We start from the raw sequence: 13,525 nt of genomic DNA on the forward strand, positions 1-13,525 counted from the left end.
GTTTTTTTTTTTTTTTTTTTTTGAGACAGAGTCTTGCTCTGTCGCCCAGGCTGGAGTGCAGTGGTGCGATCTCGGCTCACTGCATGCTCTACCTCCCACATTCACACCATTCTCCTCCTCAGCCTTCCAAGTTGCTGGGACTACGGGCCCCTGCCCCCCCCCCCCGCTTTTTTTTTTTTTTTTTTTTTTTTTTTTTTTTTTGTATTTTTAGTAGAGACGGTGTTTCACCATGTTAGCCAGGATGGTCTCGATCTCCTGTCCTTGTGATCCACCCGCCTCTGCCTCCCAAAGTGCTGGGATTACAGGTGTGAGTCACCACACCCAGCCAAGATTGGGTTTTGCTATGTTGTCCTGGCTGGTCTTCAACTCCTGAGCTCAAGCAATTTGCCCACCTTGGCCTCCCAAAGTGCTGGTATTACAGGTGTGAGCCATCACACCTGGCCTAAAGATTCTTCAATGTTTTTTGCATCTACGTATTTCATCAGTTTAAGTTCTTGTCCATTATATCTTCAAATATTTTACTACCCCTATTTTACTCCTCTCCTTGTAGGATTCAATCATTTTTCCCATAGATTTTCAAAAAATATAGGCACATTTATTGCTCCACTTTCTTTATTTCCCTCTTTTCTTTCCCATCTCTGTATTCAGGCTTGACATTTCCTCATCACCCTTCCTTTACTAATCTTCTCTTTGGTTTTGTCTACAGGTTGTAAAGCTAAGCTATTTAGTTCTTAATTTCAGCTACTGTGTTCTTCGTTTCCAGAATTTCTGTTTGATTCCATTTAATAAATCCAGTTTGACAATGAAATTTTCCATTTGTTCTCTTTTTTCTTGAGCAAAGTTAACCAGCATTACTTTAAATTCCAGTTTCATAATTCTAATATGTAGATCTCCTGCACATCTGTTTCTCTTATTTGTTTTCTCCTCTTGGTCTTTTGGTCAGTTGGTCTTGTCTTCTAGTATCCCTAGTAATTTTTTGACTGAATGAAGGACTTTATGAAAATTTATAAGATTATTTGAGCTTCTGTTGATGCTGCTGTCTCCAGAAGAGATCACTTTTGTTTCTGGGAGGCAGTCAGGCTACAGGCAGATCATATGAGTTCAATACGAGCTGATTTAAAGATAGGCTTCATTCTTCTTTCTGGTTTTTCCTTCCTCCTAGGGGTAGCCCTGCACTTATATTCAGGATTTCCAACTGAAAGCCTAGGGTTTTGTTTTGTTTTTTTTTTTTAACTAGACTCCCTCTACCTTGTCAGGTCCTGAACTCTGTGTTTTCTTCTAATTCCATGAGACTACTAAAAGCTCTGCTCAGCTGATCAGCCTCTTGGCCTTTTGGCTGTGGTCTGTGAATTGGTAAATGCCTCAATAAGAAAATCCACAAGGAATATTGGAGTCACTTCTGTGCACTTTCTCTCTAATGGGGATTCACTCACTCAAGTCTCAGCTGTCTTGATACCTCCCGGCCCCTACGAACAGAGATTTTGTTTGTAAACCAGATTTCCTCATTTTTCTCAGCTAGATGCCAGTCTGATGTAAGCCACTTCCCCACACACGAAAGGAGAACTTGACAGAGCATTTTATACAGCATAAGAAAAAGGTGGCACAATGGAATCATTTTCAGAGCTCAGAATTATTCTTCAATAATTTCTCTTAAAAGTATTACCTAAGCCCATTTTATAAAGGTTCTTCCTTGGGTTAGACACTATTTTAGGTCTTTGAGGACTGAGTGGTGAATAAGACAAACACACTTCCTGCCCACGTGCAGCTTACGTCTGAAGAACAGAAGCTGAGGACAGCAAGGACAATGAGCGGGAATGGGGAAGACACGTGGTACAGAAACACTGATGATGGCCAGGCACAGGGCTCACGCCTGCAACCCCAGCACTTTGGCCAAGGCAGGAGGATCACTTGAGACCCCCCCATCTGTACAAAAAATAAGTACATAAATAAGAAATATTGATCATGGGACTTGAGTTATCTGTGATTGAAGCACATCATAAAGCTACGGCCTTTAAGAGCAGAACCAAATCCATGGGCCAGTCCAAAACTTTTCTTTCCCGTCCAAAACTCATTCTTATCCCCAGCGTTCCCACACGCACGTCTGAGGGGGCCTCGGGGAAGGCCATGGGGAGGGGCATGGCCTCCTCTTCCTTGCTCCCCTTCTCCCTGTTTTGGGCTTTAACTCCTCCAGTGATGGGGATGGGGGAAGGAATGTGCAGGGCCACCACACTGCGGGGCTCCCTGGCCCCTGCTGCACCTTCTCGCCGGCTGCTCCAGTGATCCTGTGCTTCTACTGGCTGCTTCTGCCTCTTCAGTGAGGACCTGCGATAGGGAGGAGACGCCCCCATAATCATGAATGGGACAGCTCTTGCTTGGCATGCCACACTTTGTGTAAGGGTGAAGGGCTACCCCTGCCTCTACAGCCCCCTTCTTACAACCTGGGCAGCACTAGAGGGGTGCAGACCAGGCCACCTACACTCCTGCCCCCAAGGATCCACATGGGACAGGCTACAGCCCAGACATGACAGGAGATTTATGAGCTGGGCCACATCACAGGCAAACAAACATCCCTCGTCACGACACACGCCGCCTCTCAGCAACCAGGAAGCGGGGGCTGTGGGCCCTGGAACAACAAGGCCAGGAGGGGTATAAAAGCCGGAGAGCCCCACGAAGCTCACACACTCCCACACTCACTCCCACACTCAGTCCCTCACGCCTCCCCCAGCTCACCTCCCCCCACCCCAGCATGGCCGCGTCCACCATGTCTGTCTGCTCCAGCGCTTACTCTGACTCCTGGCAGGTGGACGACTGCCCAGAGAGCTGCTGCGAGCCCCCCTGCTGCGCCCCCAGCTGCTGTGCCCCAGCCCCCTGCCTGACCCTGGTCTGCACCCCAGTGAGCTGTGTGTCCAGCCCCTGCTGCCAGGCGGCCTGTGAGCCCAGCCCCTGCCAATCAGGCTGCACCAGCTCCTGCACGTCCTCATGCTGCCAGCAGTCTAGCTGCCAGCCGGCTTGCTGCACCTCCTCCCTGTGCCAGCCGGCGTGCTGTGTGCCCGTCTGCTGCAAGACTGTGTGCTGCAAGCCTGTGTGCTGTGTGCCCGTCTACAGTGGGGCTTCTTCAGGCTGCCAGCAGTCTAGCTGCCAGCCAGCTTGCTGCACCTCCTCCCCCTGCCAGCAGGCCTGCTGCGTGCCCGTCTGCTGCAAGCCTGTGTGCTGTGTGCCTACCTGCTCTGAGTCTTCCTCTTCATGCTGCCAACAGTCTAGCTGCCAGCCAGCTTGCTGCACCTCCTTGCCCTGCCAGCAGGCCTGCTGTGTGCCTGTCTGCTGTAAGCCTGTCTGCTGCAAGTCCCTCTGCTGTGTGCCTGTCTGCTCTGGGGCTTCCTCTCTGTGCTGCCAGCAGTCTAGCTGCCAGCCGGCTTGCTGTACCACCTCCTGCTGCAGACCCTCCTCCTCCGTGTCCCTCCTTTGCCGCCCCGTGTGCAGGTCCACCTGCTGCGTGCCCGTCCCCTCCTGCTGTGCCCCCACCTCCTCCTGCCAGACCAGCTGCTGCCGCCCGGCTTCCTGCGTGTCCCTCCTCTGCCGCCCCACGTGCTCCCGCCCGGCCTGCTGAGCCCTCTGCTCAGGCCAGGAGTCTAGCTGCTGATGTGCACACCCCCCTGGGCCAGCTGGGCTCAATTCCTGACCTGGTTAGGTGGCTGCCCCCACCTAGGATGGGTCTCTGTGTCTCCCCTGTGCCGAGGTGACCTCCCCCTCCTTGCTCCCAGGAGCCCCCATCCTCGCAGCTCCCCACCTCTTGCCTCCCAGCAGGTGCCCGGCTGCCTGCTGGGTCCCCTGTCCTCCCTCCCAGCTTTTCTGCCTTGGGTCACTTGGCCTTGACTTGAACGTGTCAGCACCTCTTCCTGCTCCCAAATAAACTCCCCTTGGTCACCTGATTCTCTTTTCCTGTTGTGCTCCTGGGCACACACGGTTTTGAGCTGACATTGGTCTCCTCCAGCCATGACTGTTTCTAGGAGTGAGTGACTTAACCTAGAAGTCACAGGGGACAGCGGCCTGACTCCTCCAGGGAGGTCATCAGGTGGGACTCACGGCCACTCTCAGGAAGGCTCAGTCCCGGCTCAGTTCCATGCCTGGGTCTTCCTGAGCCTGGTCATTCGCTGCCATGTCCTGGGCTGTGGGGCTCTCCAGGTCCCAGGACCGTCCTACCCACTGTCCTACCTGGGAGAGCTCACCCTGCAGGGTCACCTGCCAGGAAGCTGGTCTGGCATCCAGGCACTGCAGCCTCCAGGTCTGGTCACTCTCTCTGTGCCACCCCCCGAGGGTTCTGCCCATTTAGCAGCAATGCGAGGGGAGAGTGAGGGGCTGCTGCACCTGCACAGGAAACAAGGGACTCGATGGGGACAAAAGCATCATGGGGTGGGTGGACGGATGCACAGGATTCCCTGAAACCCAGGCACTGCCCAGGTTCTTCTCTGGGGGCAGCAGTTTCCATGGAGGTGTAGGGATGAGGAGCCTGGGTCCCACAGATGACGCCGGTGTGGGCACACAGTCAGCAACACTCTCATCTTTCTAAGGCTTGGTCCACGCAGGGGGCATGAGCTGCCTGTGGTGTCCTGTGGGAAAGGCCGTCAGTGCGGACAGTGGTAAGATCAGGCAGCACATGGGGCTCTGAGCAGAGCAGTCTGTCCTCAGACTGAGACAAGCTCCTCCAGGCCAGTTGCAGAGACCAAAACCCTGATGAGAATGCCCGCCCGGGATGCTGCAGTCGCCCCACAGCCAGGCCGACCACAGCCTGATGGATGTGGTGCTGCCGTGGCTGTAGTCACAGCCGGGGTAGAAACGCCACGGAAAGTGAGGTGGAACCTGGGTGGGGGGGTGCGGGGGCATGTGATTGCTGCCCAGTGCCCTCAGTGACTGGGGGACCCTGTGTGAGCCTGGCTCGGCCTGCTGTGCTCTCAGCTCCCTGCCCTCTGCACTGACGGCTACTGGGAACCCACTATGGCCTAAGTGCACAGCCGCCCACACTGTTTCCTGTTCCCATTCCTAGCCCATTTTCCATCATGCTGTGTGTTTTCCTTATGGATTTAGGGCTGGGGATCCTCTGTCCATCACATGCACTCCAAATATTTCCAAACCCGTCATTGCTTATGTACAGCACACTCCCTGAGACTGGAAACGGCCTACATTTGCTGATACTGGTTTCATTGTTATTGCCTAGATTCAACTTCTTGCCCCAATTGCTGATACGACTTGTGTGAGGTATGACATGTTCATCTTTCTCTTCCACCAATAGCCAACTGTCCTTTTGTAAAGTTAGTTTGTTCTCTCCAACTCCCATTTGAAACATCTCTTTCCCCTGATAAAAATGTTTGTAGAGTCTGCTTCTGAAATCTGTATTTTGTATTTTGTTCTATGAATCTCTTGATCTATCCTTGCATCCATTCCAGATGTCTTACCCATGTTATTCAGCCTCATAATATATCCTAACAGCTCATAAGGAAAGTGCCACTATCTTATTTTCTAAAAACGCTGATTCTAGCTTGTTCGCGATTAATTTTAGAAAGCTTTTCAAGTATTTTTTAAACTGCTATAATTTTTATTGGGATTGCACTGAGCTTTTAAACATGTAGGAGGAAACTGTAATTGTTCATATTGTCTTGCCTTGCAGTTACAGAGTACAATAGGTCCATTTAGAATTCTATCATTTTCTTCTATAGGTCTAAAATATTCCTCTTTGGGTTAATTCCTAGGTATTTCATAGGGATGTTTCACTAGTGTGAATGGGGGACAGTTTTCTATTATGTTGTCTTAGTATATAAATCTTACATATATATCTATATAAATTATTCATATATATATATTGTCTTCATATCAAACCATAGGTTTAGCTCCTTTCCTTTGCAAGTTCTCTCATTAGTTCTTACAGTTTGTCATTGATTTTCTTGGCTTTTTCTGTGTAGATGAGCTTATCATTTGAAAATCAGGAGAATTTAACTTCTCATTTCCAATCTTTAAAACTCCCATTTCTACTGTTTTTCCTGTAGCAACATTACTTTGAACACCCAGGATGATGCTGAATAAAATTCAAAGAATCCTTGATTGTTCCTGACTTTCATGAGAAAGTGTCAAAGGTTCACCACTGCACACGGTGTTTGCTGTGGGGTTTAAGCAGAAACCTTTTATTTTTAAACCAAGTCTTTCTATTTCCTTTTTGCTATGAATTTTCATTTACTAGAATCAAGAAGGAATGTTCGGAGGGGGAGAGGTGGATCCCAGAAACATGGTGCTCCCTGAGGCATAGTTTCTAAATCTCCCTAAATCCCAAATAGAAACAGAATTACCAGATAGAAAAAGAAAAACCCATGGGTTCCATTTAGGACAGAACTTAATGGCAAGATATCGCCCAAGGGCCCAAAATGCGAGTGGGTAGGAACCAGGCCCAGAAGCCAGTGTTGCTGAGGTCTGTGCAGGAGGACGCCCAGGGGAGCACTGCCAGGAGCAGCAGCCTGAGGATGGGAGAAGCCCAGCACCGCCTGGAAAGGGGGCCAGAGTGCAAGCAGCCCCTGCAGCTGGGCAGGTCCCTCCTCTCCATCAGCGAGCTCACCCTGCAGGGTCACCTGCCAGGAAGCTGGTCTGGCATCCAGGCACTGCAGCCTCCAGGTCTGGTCACTCTCTCTGTGCCACCCCCCGAGGGTTCTGCCCATTTAGCAGCAATGCGAGGGGAGAGTGAGGGGCTGCTGCACCTGCACAGGAAACAAGGGACTCGATGGGGACAAAAGCATCATGGGGTGGGTGGACGGATGCACAGGATTCCCTGAAACCCAGGCACTGCCCAGGTTCTTCTCTGGGGCAGCAGTTTCCATGGAGGTGTAGGGATGAGGAGCCTGGGTCCCACAGATGACGCCGGTGTGGGCACACAGTCAGCAACACTCTCATCTTTCTAAGGCTTGGTCCACGCAGGGGCATGAGCTGCCTGTGGTGTCCTGTGGGAAAGGCCGTCAGTGCGGACAGTGGTAAGATCAGGCAGCACATGGGGCTCTGAGCAGAGCAGTCTGTCCTCAGACTGAGACAAGCTCCTCCAGGCCAGTTGCAGAGACCAAAACCCTGATGAGAATGCCCGCCCGGGATGCTGCAGTCGCCCCACAGCCAGGCCGACCACAGCCTGATGGATGTGGTGCTGCCGTGGCTGTAGTCACAGCCGGGGTAGAAACGCCACGGAAAGTGAGGTGGAACCTGGGTGGGGGGGTGCGGGGCATGTGATTGCTGCCCAGTGCCCTCAGTGACTGGGGACCCTGTGTGAGCCTGGCTCGGCCTGCTGTGCTCTCAGCTCCCTGCCCTCTGCACTGACGGCTACTGGGAACCCACTATGGCCTAAGTGCACAGCCGCCCACACTGTTTCCTGTTCCCATTCCTAGCCCATTTTCCATCATGCTGTGTGTTTTCCTTATGGATTTAGGGCTGGGGATCCTCTGTCCATCACATGCACTCCAAATATTTCCAAACCCGTCATTGCTTATGTACAGCACACTCCCTGAGACTGGAAACGGCCTACATTTGCTGATACTGGTTTCATTGTTATTGCCTAGATTCAACTTCTTGCCCCAATTGCTGATACGACTTGTGTGAGGTATGACATGTTCATCTTTCTCTTCCACCAATAGCCAACTGTCCTTTTGTAAAGTTAGTTTGTTCTCTCCAACTCCCATTTGAAACATCTCTTTCCCCTGATAAAATGTTTGTAGAGTCTGCTTCTGAAATCTGTATTTTGTATTTTGTTCTATGAATCTCTTGATCTATCCTTGCATCCATTCCAGATGTCTTACCCATGTTATTCAGCCTCATAATATATCCTAACAGCTCATAAGGAAAGTGCCACTATCTTATTTTCTAAAACGCTGATTCTAGCTTGTTCGCGATTAATTTTAGAAAGCTTTTCAAGTATTTTTTAAACTGCTATAATTTTATTGGGATTGCACTGAGCTTTTAAACATGTAGGAGGAAACTGTAATTGTTCATATTGTCTTGCCTTGCAGTTACAGAGTACAATAGGTCCATTTAGAATTCTATCATTTTCTTCTATAGGTCTAAAATATTCCTCTTTGGGTTAATTCCTAGGTATTTCATAGGGATGTTTCACTAGTGTGAATGGGGACAGTTTTCTATTATGTTGTCTTAGTATATAAATCTTACATATATATCTATATAAATTATTCATATATATATATTGTCTTCATATCAAACCATAGGTTTAGCTCCTTTCCTTTGCAAGTTCTCTCATTAGTTCTTACAGTTTGTCATTGATTTTCTTGGCTTTTCTGTGTAGATGAGCTTATCATTTGAAAATCAGGAGAATTTAACTTCTCATTTCCAATCTTTAAAACTCCCATTTCTACTGTTTTCCTGTAGCAACATTACTTTGAACACCCAGGATGATGCTGAATAAAATTCAAAGAATCCTTGATTGTTCCTGACTTTCATGAGAAAGTGTCAAAGGTTCACCACTGCACACGGTGTTTGCTGTGGGGTTTAAGCAGAAACCTTTTATTTTAAACCAAGTCTTTCTATTTCCTTTTGCTATGAATTTTCATTTACTAGAATCAAGAAGGAATGTTCGGAGGGGAGAGGTGGATCCCAGAAACATGGTGCTCCCTGAGGCATAGTTTCTAAATCTCCCTAAATCCCAAATAGAAACAGAATTACCAGATAGAAAAGAAAACCCATGGGTTCCATTTAGGACAGAACTTAATGGCAAGATATCGCCCAAGGGCCCAAAATGCGAGTGGGTAGGAACCAGGCCCAGAAGCCAGTGTTGCTGAGGTCTGTGCAGGAGGACGCCCAGGGGAGCACTGCCAGGAGCAGCAGCCTGAGGATGGGAGAAGCCCAGCACCGCCTGGAAAGGGGGCCAGAGTGCAAGCAGCCCCTGCAGCTGGGCAGGTCCCTCCTCTCCATCAGCCATGGACACCAGTGGCCACAGGGAGAAGCCTGACAGGGCTGGACTCGGCCACTGTGAACTCTTGAGCCTGAGTCACCAGGGCTGCCTTCCATGGAAGGGTCCCTCTGTCTCCCAACCTGAGGGTAAGGTGCCTGGAGTGGAAACAAAGTTGAGCAGAACAGAAAGTCCACTTCCAGTGGAGAAAGGCCTAATAGCCCCATAGGTAGTTTTTTTTGTTTGTTTTTGCTTTTGTTTTGTTTTGTTTTGATAAACATAGAAATTGATCCTTCTGGTCTTAAAGCTCAAGACTTTGCTTTATCTGTAATCCCAGCACTTAGGGAGGCCAAACCAGGCAAATCACCTGAGGTCAGGAGTTCGAGACCAGCCTGGCTAACATGGTGAAACCCCGTCTCTACTAAAAATACAAAATTAGCTGGGTGTGGTGGCGGGCGCCTGTAGTCCCAGCTACTTGTGAGGCTGAGCCAGGAAAACTGCTTGAACCTGGGAGGCGGAGGTTCCAGTGAGCAGGGATCCTGCCACTGCACTCCAGCCTGGGCAACAGAGTGAGAGTCTGTCTCAAAAAAACAAAACACAAAAATAAAAACAAAACCTTTGCTTTATCTGGGCAAGGAAGCAATGATGATGAACAAGGGGTCCCATGCCTCATTGTCAGGATGTGGTGATCTGGTGATTGACTGATTGATTGAATGAGCAAAAAGCTCACTGATACTTTTTTGAGAGGCCTTTGTTTTACACACTGTTACATTTCCTCCCTGCTACATAAACCCCTGGTTTTAGTCAGGAAGATGGATCTGAGACTGAACTCGCATCTCCTCCGCTGCAGCACCCGACTAACGCCTTCTTCCTGGGCAACTGATCGTCTCAGTGACTGGCTTTTTGTGTGTGAACAGCAGGACCCAGACTGAACCCCGCATGTTTCAGTAACACACCAGGATGGAGTAAGAAGGACTAGATGGACTTTCCCACCCAGGCCAACTGAAACAATTATCAAAATCATGCAACAGTGGTTTGGGATATTGGACTTGAGGCAGCACAGCACAGGCACCCCTGAGAGCAGGAGGCAAACACAGAAGTCTCATGACCATCCCTCCCAACACCCTGCTTAGAGAGTTTCCAGGAGACAGTGCAGACAGGGGAACCTGGGTTTCAGAGATGGATCTGGGAGGCAAGGAAGACCAAGGCAGTTCATGTTCCTGGGACAGGGTGCCAGCGGGGAAAGGGCTGCACCAAGAGAGCTGCCAGCATCCACAGAGGTCCCCCCAAATCTTCAGCTTAGTAATGACCAGCAAATGTGTGTGAGACTGAGACTGGGCAGAACTGATAAAACTAGGTGCCATAACCCTCAGAGACCAAACAGAGCCAGAAATAGTGCCTACTCCCACCTGCTGGGGTGGAAAAGCCTCGTAGTTTTCAAGGCATTGGGTAGATGACTCAGAAGTGGAAGCATAACTAGCCCTAGAGTAGCCACTGGTCCAGTCCTGCCTAACCCAGCTTATAGGCAAGCTGCAAGATAATGAGCTTTCCAGTAACTTAACTGCACCCTAGAACACAGCTCAAGAGCATTGGTAGGAATCAAAATATCCAGCACCCAATAACATAAAATTCACAATGCTGGGCATCCACTCAAAAACTACCAGGCATGCAAAGAGGCAGGAAAATGTGGCACCTATTAAGGATCAGATCAGTTGAAACCAACTCAGAAATGTCACAGATCATAGACTTAGTAAGCACGGACATTAAAGAGTCAAAACTATATTCCATATATTCAAGAAGTTAGAGAAAAGGTAGGCATATTAAGAAAAGACAAGGAGGATCTTTTTAAAGAAGACACAAATAGAACATCTAGAGAGGGAAAGAATACCTGAGGTGAAAATTACACTGGATGAGATTAACAGCAGAATAAACACTGCAGAAGAAAAATCAAGTGAATATGAAGACATAGCAATAGAAACGGTCTAAACGGAAACACAGAGACAAAAAAACAAGGCACTAGTGAGTTGTAGGAAACATCCAGTAACCTCAATACATATAACTGGGGTTCTCACGAAGAGAGAGAAGGAGGCATGGAAAAGAGACTGTCAGATTAGATAAAAAGGCAAATCTCAACGATGCTTCTTGCAAGAAGTACACTTTACATAAAATGACATAGAGGTTAAAGTTTTTAAATGAAAAAAGGACTAAGTTAATCCTGAAGCAGGCATAAAGTATGAAACAGTAAAGATAAATGCAGAAATTGATTAAGTGAAAAATAATAAAACAATGTGATAATCAATGAAACCAAAGCTTGCTCTTTGAAAAGATAAATTTAATAAACATCTAGTTAAACTTACTGGGAAAAGATAACAAAGACACAAATTGTCAGTATCAGGAAGGGAAGAAGAGGCCTTACCACATATCCCACAAGCATTAAAAGAACAAAAAGGGGCCAGAGAGGTGGATCACACCTGTAATCCCAGCATTTTGAGAGGCTGAATTGGGAGGATTGCTTGAGGTCAGGAGTTCAAGACCAGCCTGGGCAATAGAGCGAGACTCCATCCATACAAAAACTTTAAAATTACCTGGGCAGGTGGCATGTGCATATCGTCCCAGCTACTCGGGAGGCTAAGGCAGGAGTATCACTTGAGCCCAGGAGTTCAAGGCTGCCAAAAACTGTACACAAATAATGTTTACAGAAGCTTTGTCCATAATCATCAAAACAGAAGACAAAACATCCTTCAGTCATTGAATGGGTAAACAACCTGTGGTATATCCATACAATGGAATACTACTGAGCAATTAAAAGCAATAAACTATTGACATACAGCACAACTTGGATGAATCCCAAGCACATTTTGCTAAGCGAAACAAGTGAGACCTGCCGGGCGGCATATTGCATGATTCCATTCATTATTCTACACACTGAATGTCCAAGTTACATGACATTCTAAAAGAGACAGTGAGTCAACACCAGGGGATTTTTGAGGATGCTGGAATTCCTCTGTCTGGCACTTTGGTGGTAGATACAGGACTTGAAATACTTGTCAAAATTCATGGAACTATGCACCACAAAGGGTGAATTAAATGAAGAAGGGAAGAGAGGGGGAGAGGGCAGGAGGATGAGGAGGAGGAGGACAAGGAGGAAGAGGAGGACGAGGAGGAGGAGGAGAAGGAACAAGAGGAGGAAGAGGAGGATGATGAGGAGGATGAGGAGGAGGAGGATGAGGAGGAGGATGAGGAGGAGGAGGATTAATCATTGCTACTTGGTTCTATAAGGTTAAGGGAAGCAGGTGTACTTCCTCTCCCTAAAGAAGTTAAGAACCTAATTTTTGATTTTTTTTTTGCTCTTTATTCTTTTATATATTGTACTTTCTTTGAAGCTGCTTTTTGTTTTGTGAGACTATATGCTCTGAAGACATTTTCATAGTTACATTGTGTGAAACGCTCTGATTTCCGTAGACCAGATGATTTAGTAGAGTTCAATATTGCTAGTAACTTTCCTGCAGACTGAAGACTTGGTTCGATTGTCTTTGGACATGTGGATTTTCTAAGCTGCAGTAGGATGCCAGTCTCTCTGGAGGTTGTTAGGGCTTTTCTTTATATTTGGTGTCAGAAGTGTCACCAGCCTGTCCAGATGTGCACCATTCTCGGTTCAGTTTGTCCCATATTTGGTAAAATTTCAAATCTGAAGACCTTTGGTTTCATTCCATCCTGGGAAGTTTTCTCCGATTTCGATTTCTTCCTTTTGCCGCTCTCTTTCTGGAAAATCCTGTTTGATGAACATTGGATATTCTGGAAGAATCACGTTTCTCTTAAGTTTTCTCCTATATATGCCATCTGTGTCATTCTGCCTTGTGTGTGAGACCCCTTCTTTCTCTCTTCCCGTTAACTCCTTCTCGCCGCAGCGGCTCCAGCCTGCTGTTCAGCCGTTCTCTGCGTGCAGGGCGTCTTCAGCTCATAGCAGCGCTCATCAGAGGGGCCCTCGCTCTGTCCCGACTTTCGGCACCCTGTTGCCCAGGCACAGAGTCTGGGAATTCAGGTCCCCTGCAACATGACAGAGTGCACAGCTCAAAAGACAGACTGCATGCTGAGGATACATGTTCTGTCAAATGTCTGCTTAGAGCACCAGGCACAGAACAGGGCATCAACCCAGCCCTCAACCCTAATCAGGGATTTTACAGGCTGGGCAAATGCTGTTGTGTAAATAAACTAGAATGAATGAGGACTCCAAGGACCCAGCTCAAAACACCAACAAGGAAAGGGAAGACTCCTGGAGCCTCCAGCTAGAACAACACACACCCTAGCCAGATATAAAAGCCCAGCTGCCCACAGCACCTCAGGCACTCACACTCACACACACACACTCACACACACACTCACACACACTCACACACACACACTCACTCACTCACACACACCCCCAGCTCAACCCCCAGTATGGCCGCATCCACCATGTCCGTCTGCTCCAGTGATCTGAGCTATAGCAGCCGGGTCTGCCTGCCCAGATTTGGTGACTCTTGCACTGATTCCTCCTGGCAGGTGGACGAGTGCCCAGAGAGCTGCTGCGAGCCCCCCTGCTGCGCCCCCAGCTGCTGTGCCCCA

The 13,525-nt window shown here is 48.3% G+C and overlaps 3 protein-coding genes across 9 annotated transcripts in view; all 3 read left to right on the top strand.

Annotated features, from left to right (window-relative positions):
* TSPEAR (thrombospondin type laminin G domain and EAR repeats) overlaps positions 1–13,525 on the top strand; it is a 250,187-nt gene that overhangs the window by 196,337 nt on the left and 40,325 nt on the right. The window lies entirely within an intron of this gene.
* Positions 2,730–3,607, top strand: LOC108539802 (keratin-associated protein 10-3). Of its 4 annotated transcripts, XM_017888711.1 has the most exons (3): positions 2,730–2,981; positions 3,120–3,205; positions 3,302–3,607. In XM_017888711.1, exons 1-3 carry the CDS (start codon positions 2,747–2,749, stop codon positions 3,605–3,607), a joined length of 627 nt encoding a protein of 208 aa, XP_017744200.1. In that variant the 5' UTR covers positions 2,730–2,746. The 4 variants fall into 4 exon arrangements, with proteins under 4 accessions (XP_017744200.1, XP_017744199.1, XP_017744197.1 ...); XM_017888710.1 differs by lacking the exon at positions 3,120–3,205 and having other exon boundaries at positions 2,747–3,109; positions 3,233–3,607; XM_017888708.1 differs by having other exon boundaries at positions 2,747–3,082; positions 3,176–3,607.
* Positions 13,361–13,525, top strand: part of LOC108539798 (keratin-associated protein 10-6-like) — a 3,097-nt gene continuing 2,932 nt past the window's right edge. For 2 of the 4 annotated variants that reach the window (XM_017888693.1, XM_017888694.1), the window contains exon 1: positions 13,361–13,524. In XM_017888693.1, coding sequence (XP_017744182.1) covers positions 13,361–13,524 — 164 coding nt within the window. The remainder of the gene's footprint in view (position 13,525) is intronic. The other 2 variants (XM_017888697.1, XM_017888695.1) reach the window with 1 other exon arrangement.

The sequence above is a fragment of the Rhinopithecus bieti genome, unplaced genomic scaffold (assembly GCF_001698545.2).
Source record: "Rhinopithecus bieti isolate Rb0 unplaced genomic scaffold, ASM169854v2 scaffold_18153, whole genome shotgun sequence".
In the NCBI taxonomy this organism is placed as follows: Eukaryota; Metazoa; Chordata; class Mammalia; order Primates; family Cercopithecidae; genus Rhinopithecus; species Rhinopithecus bieti.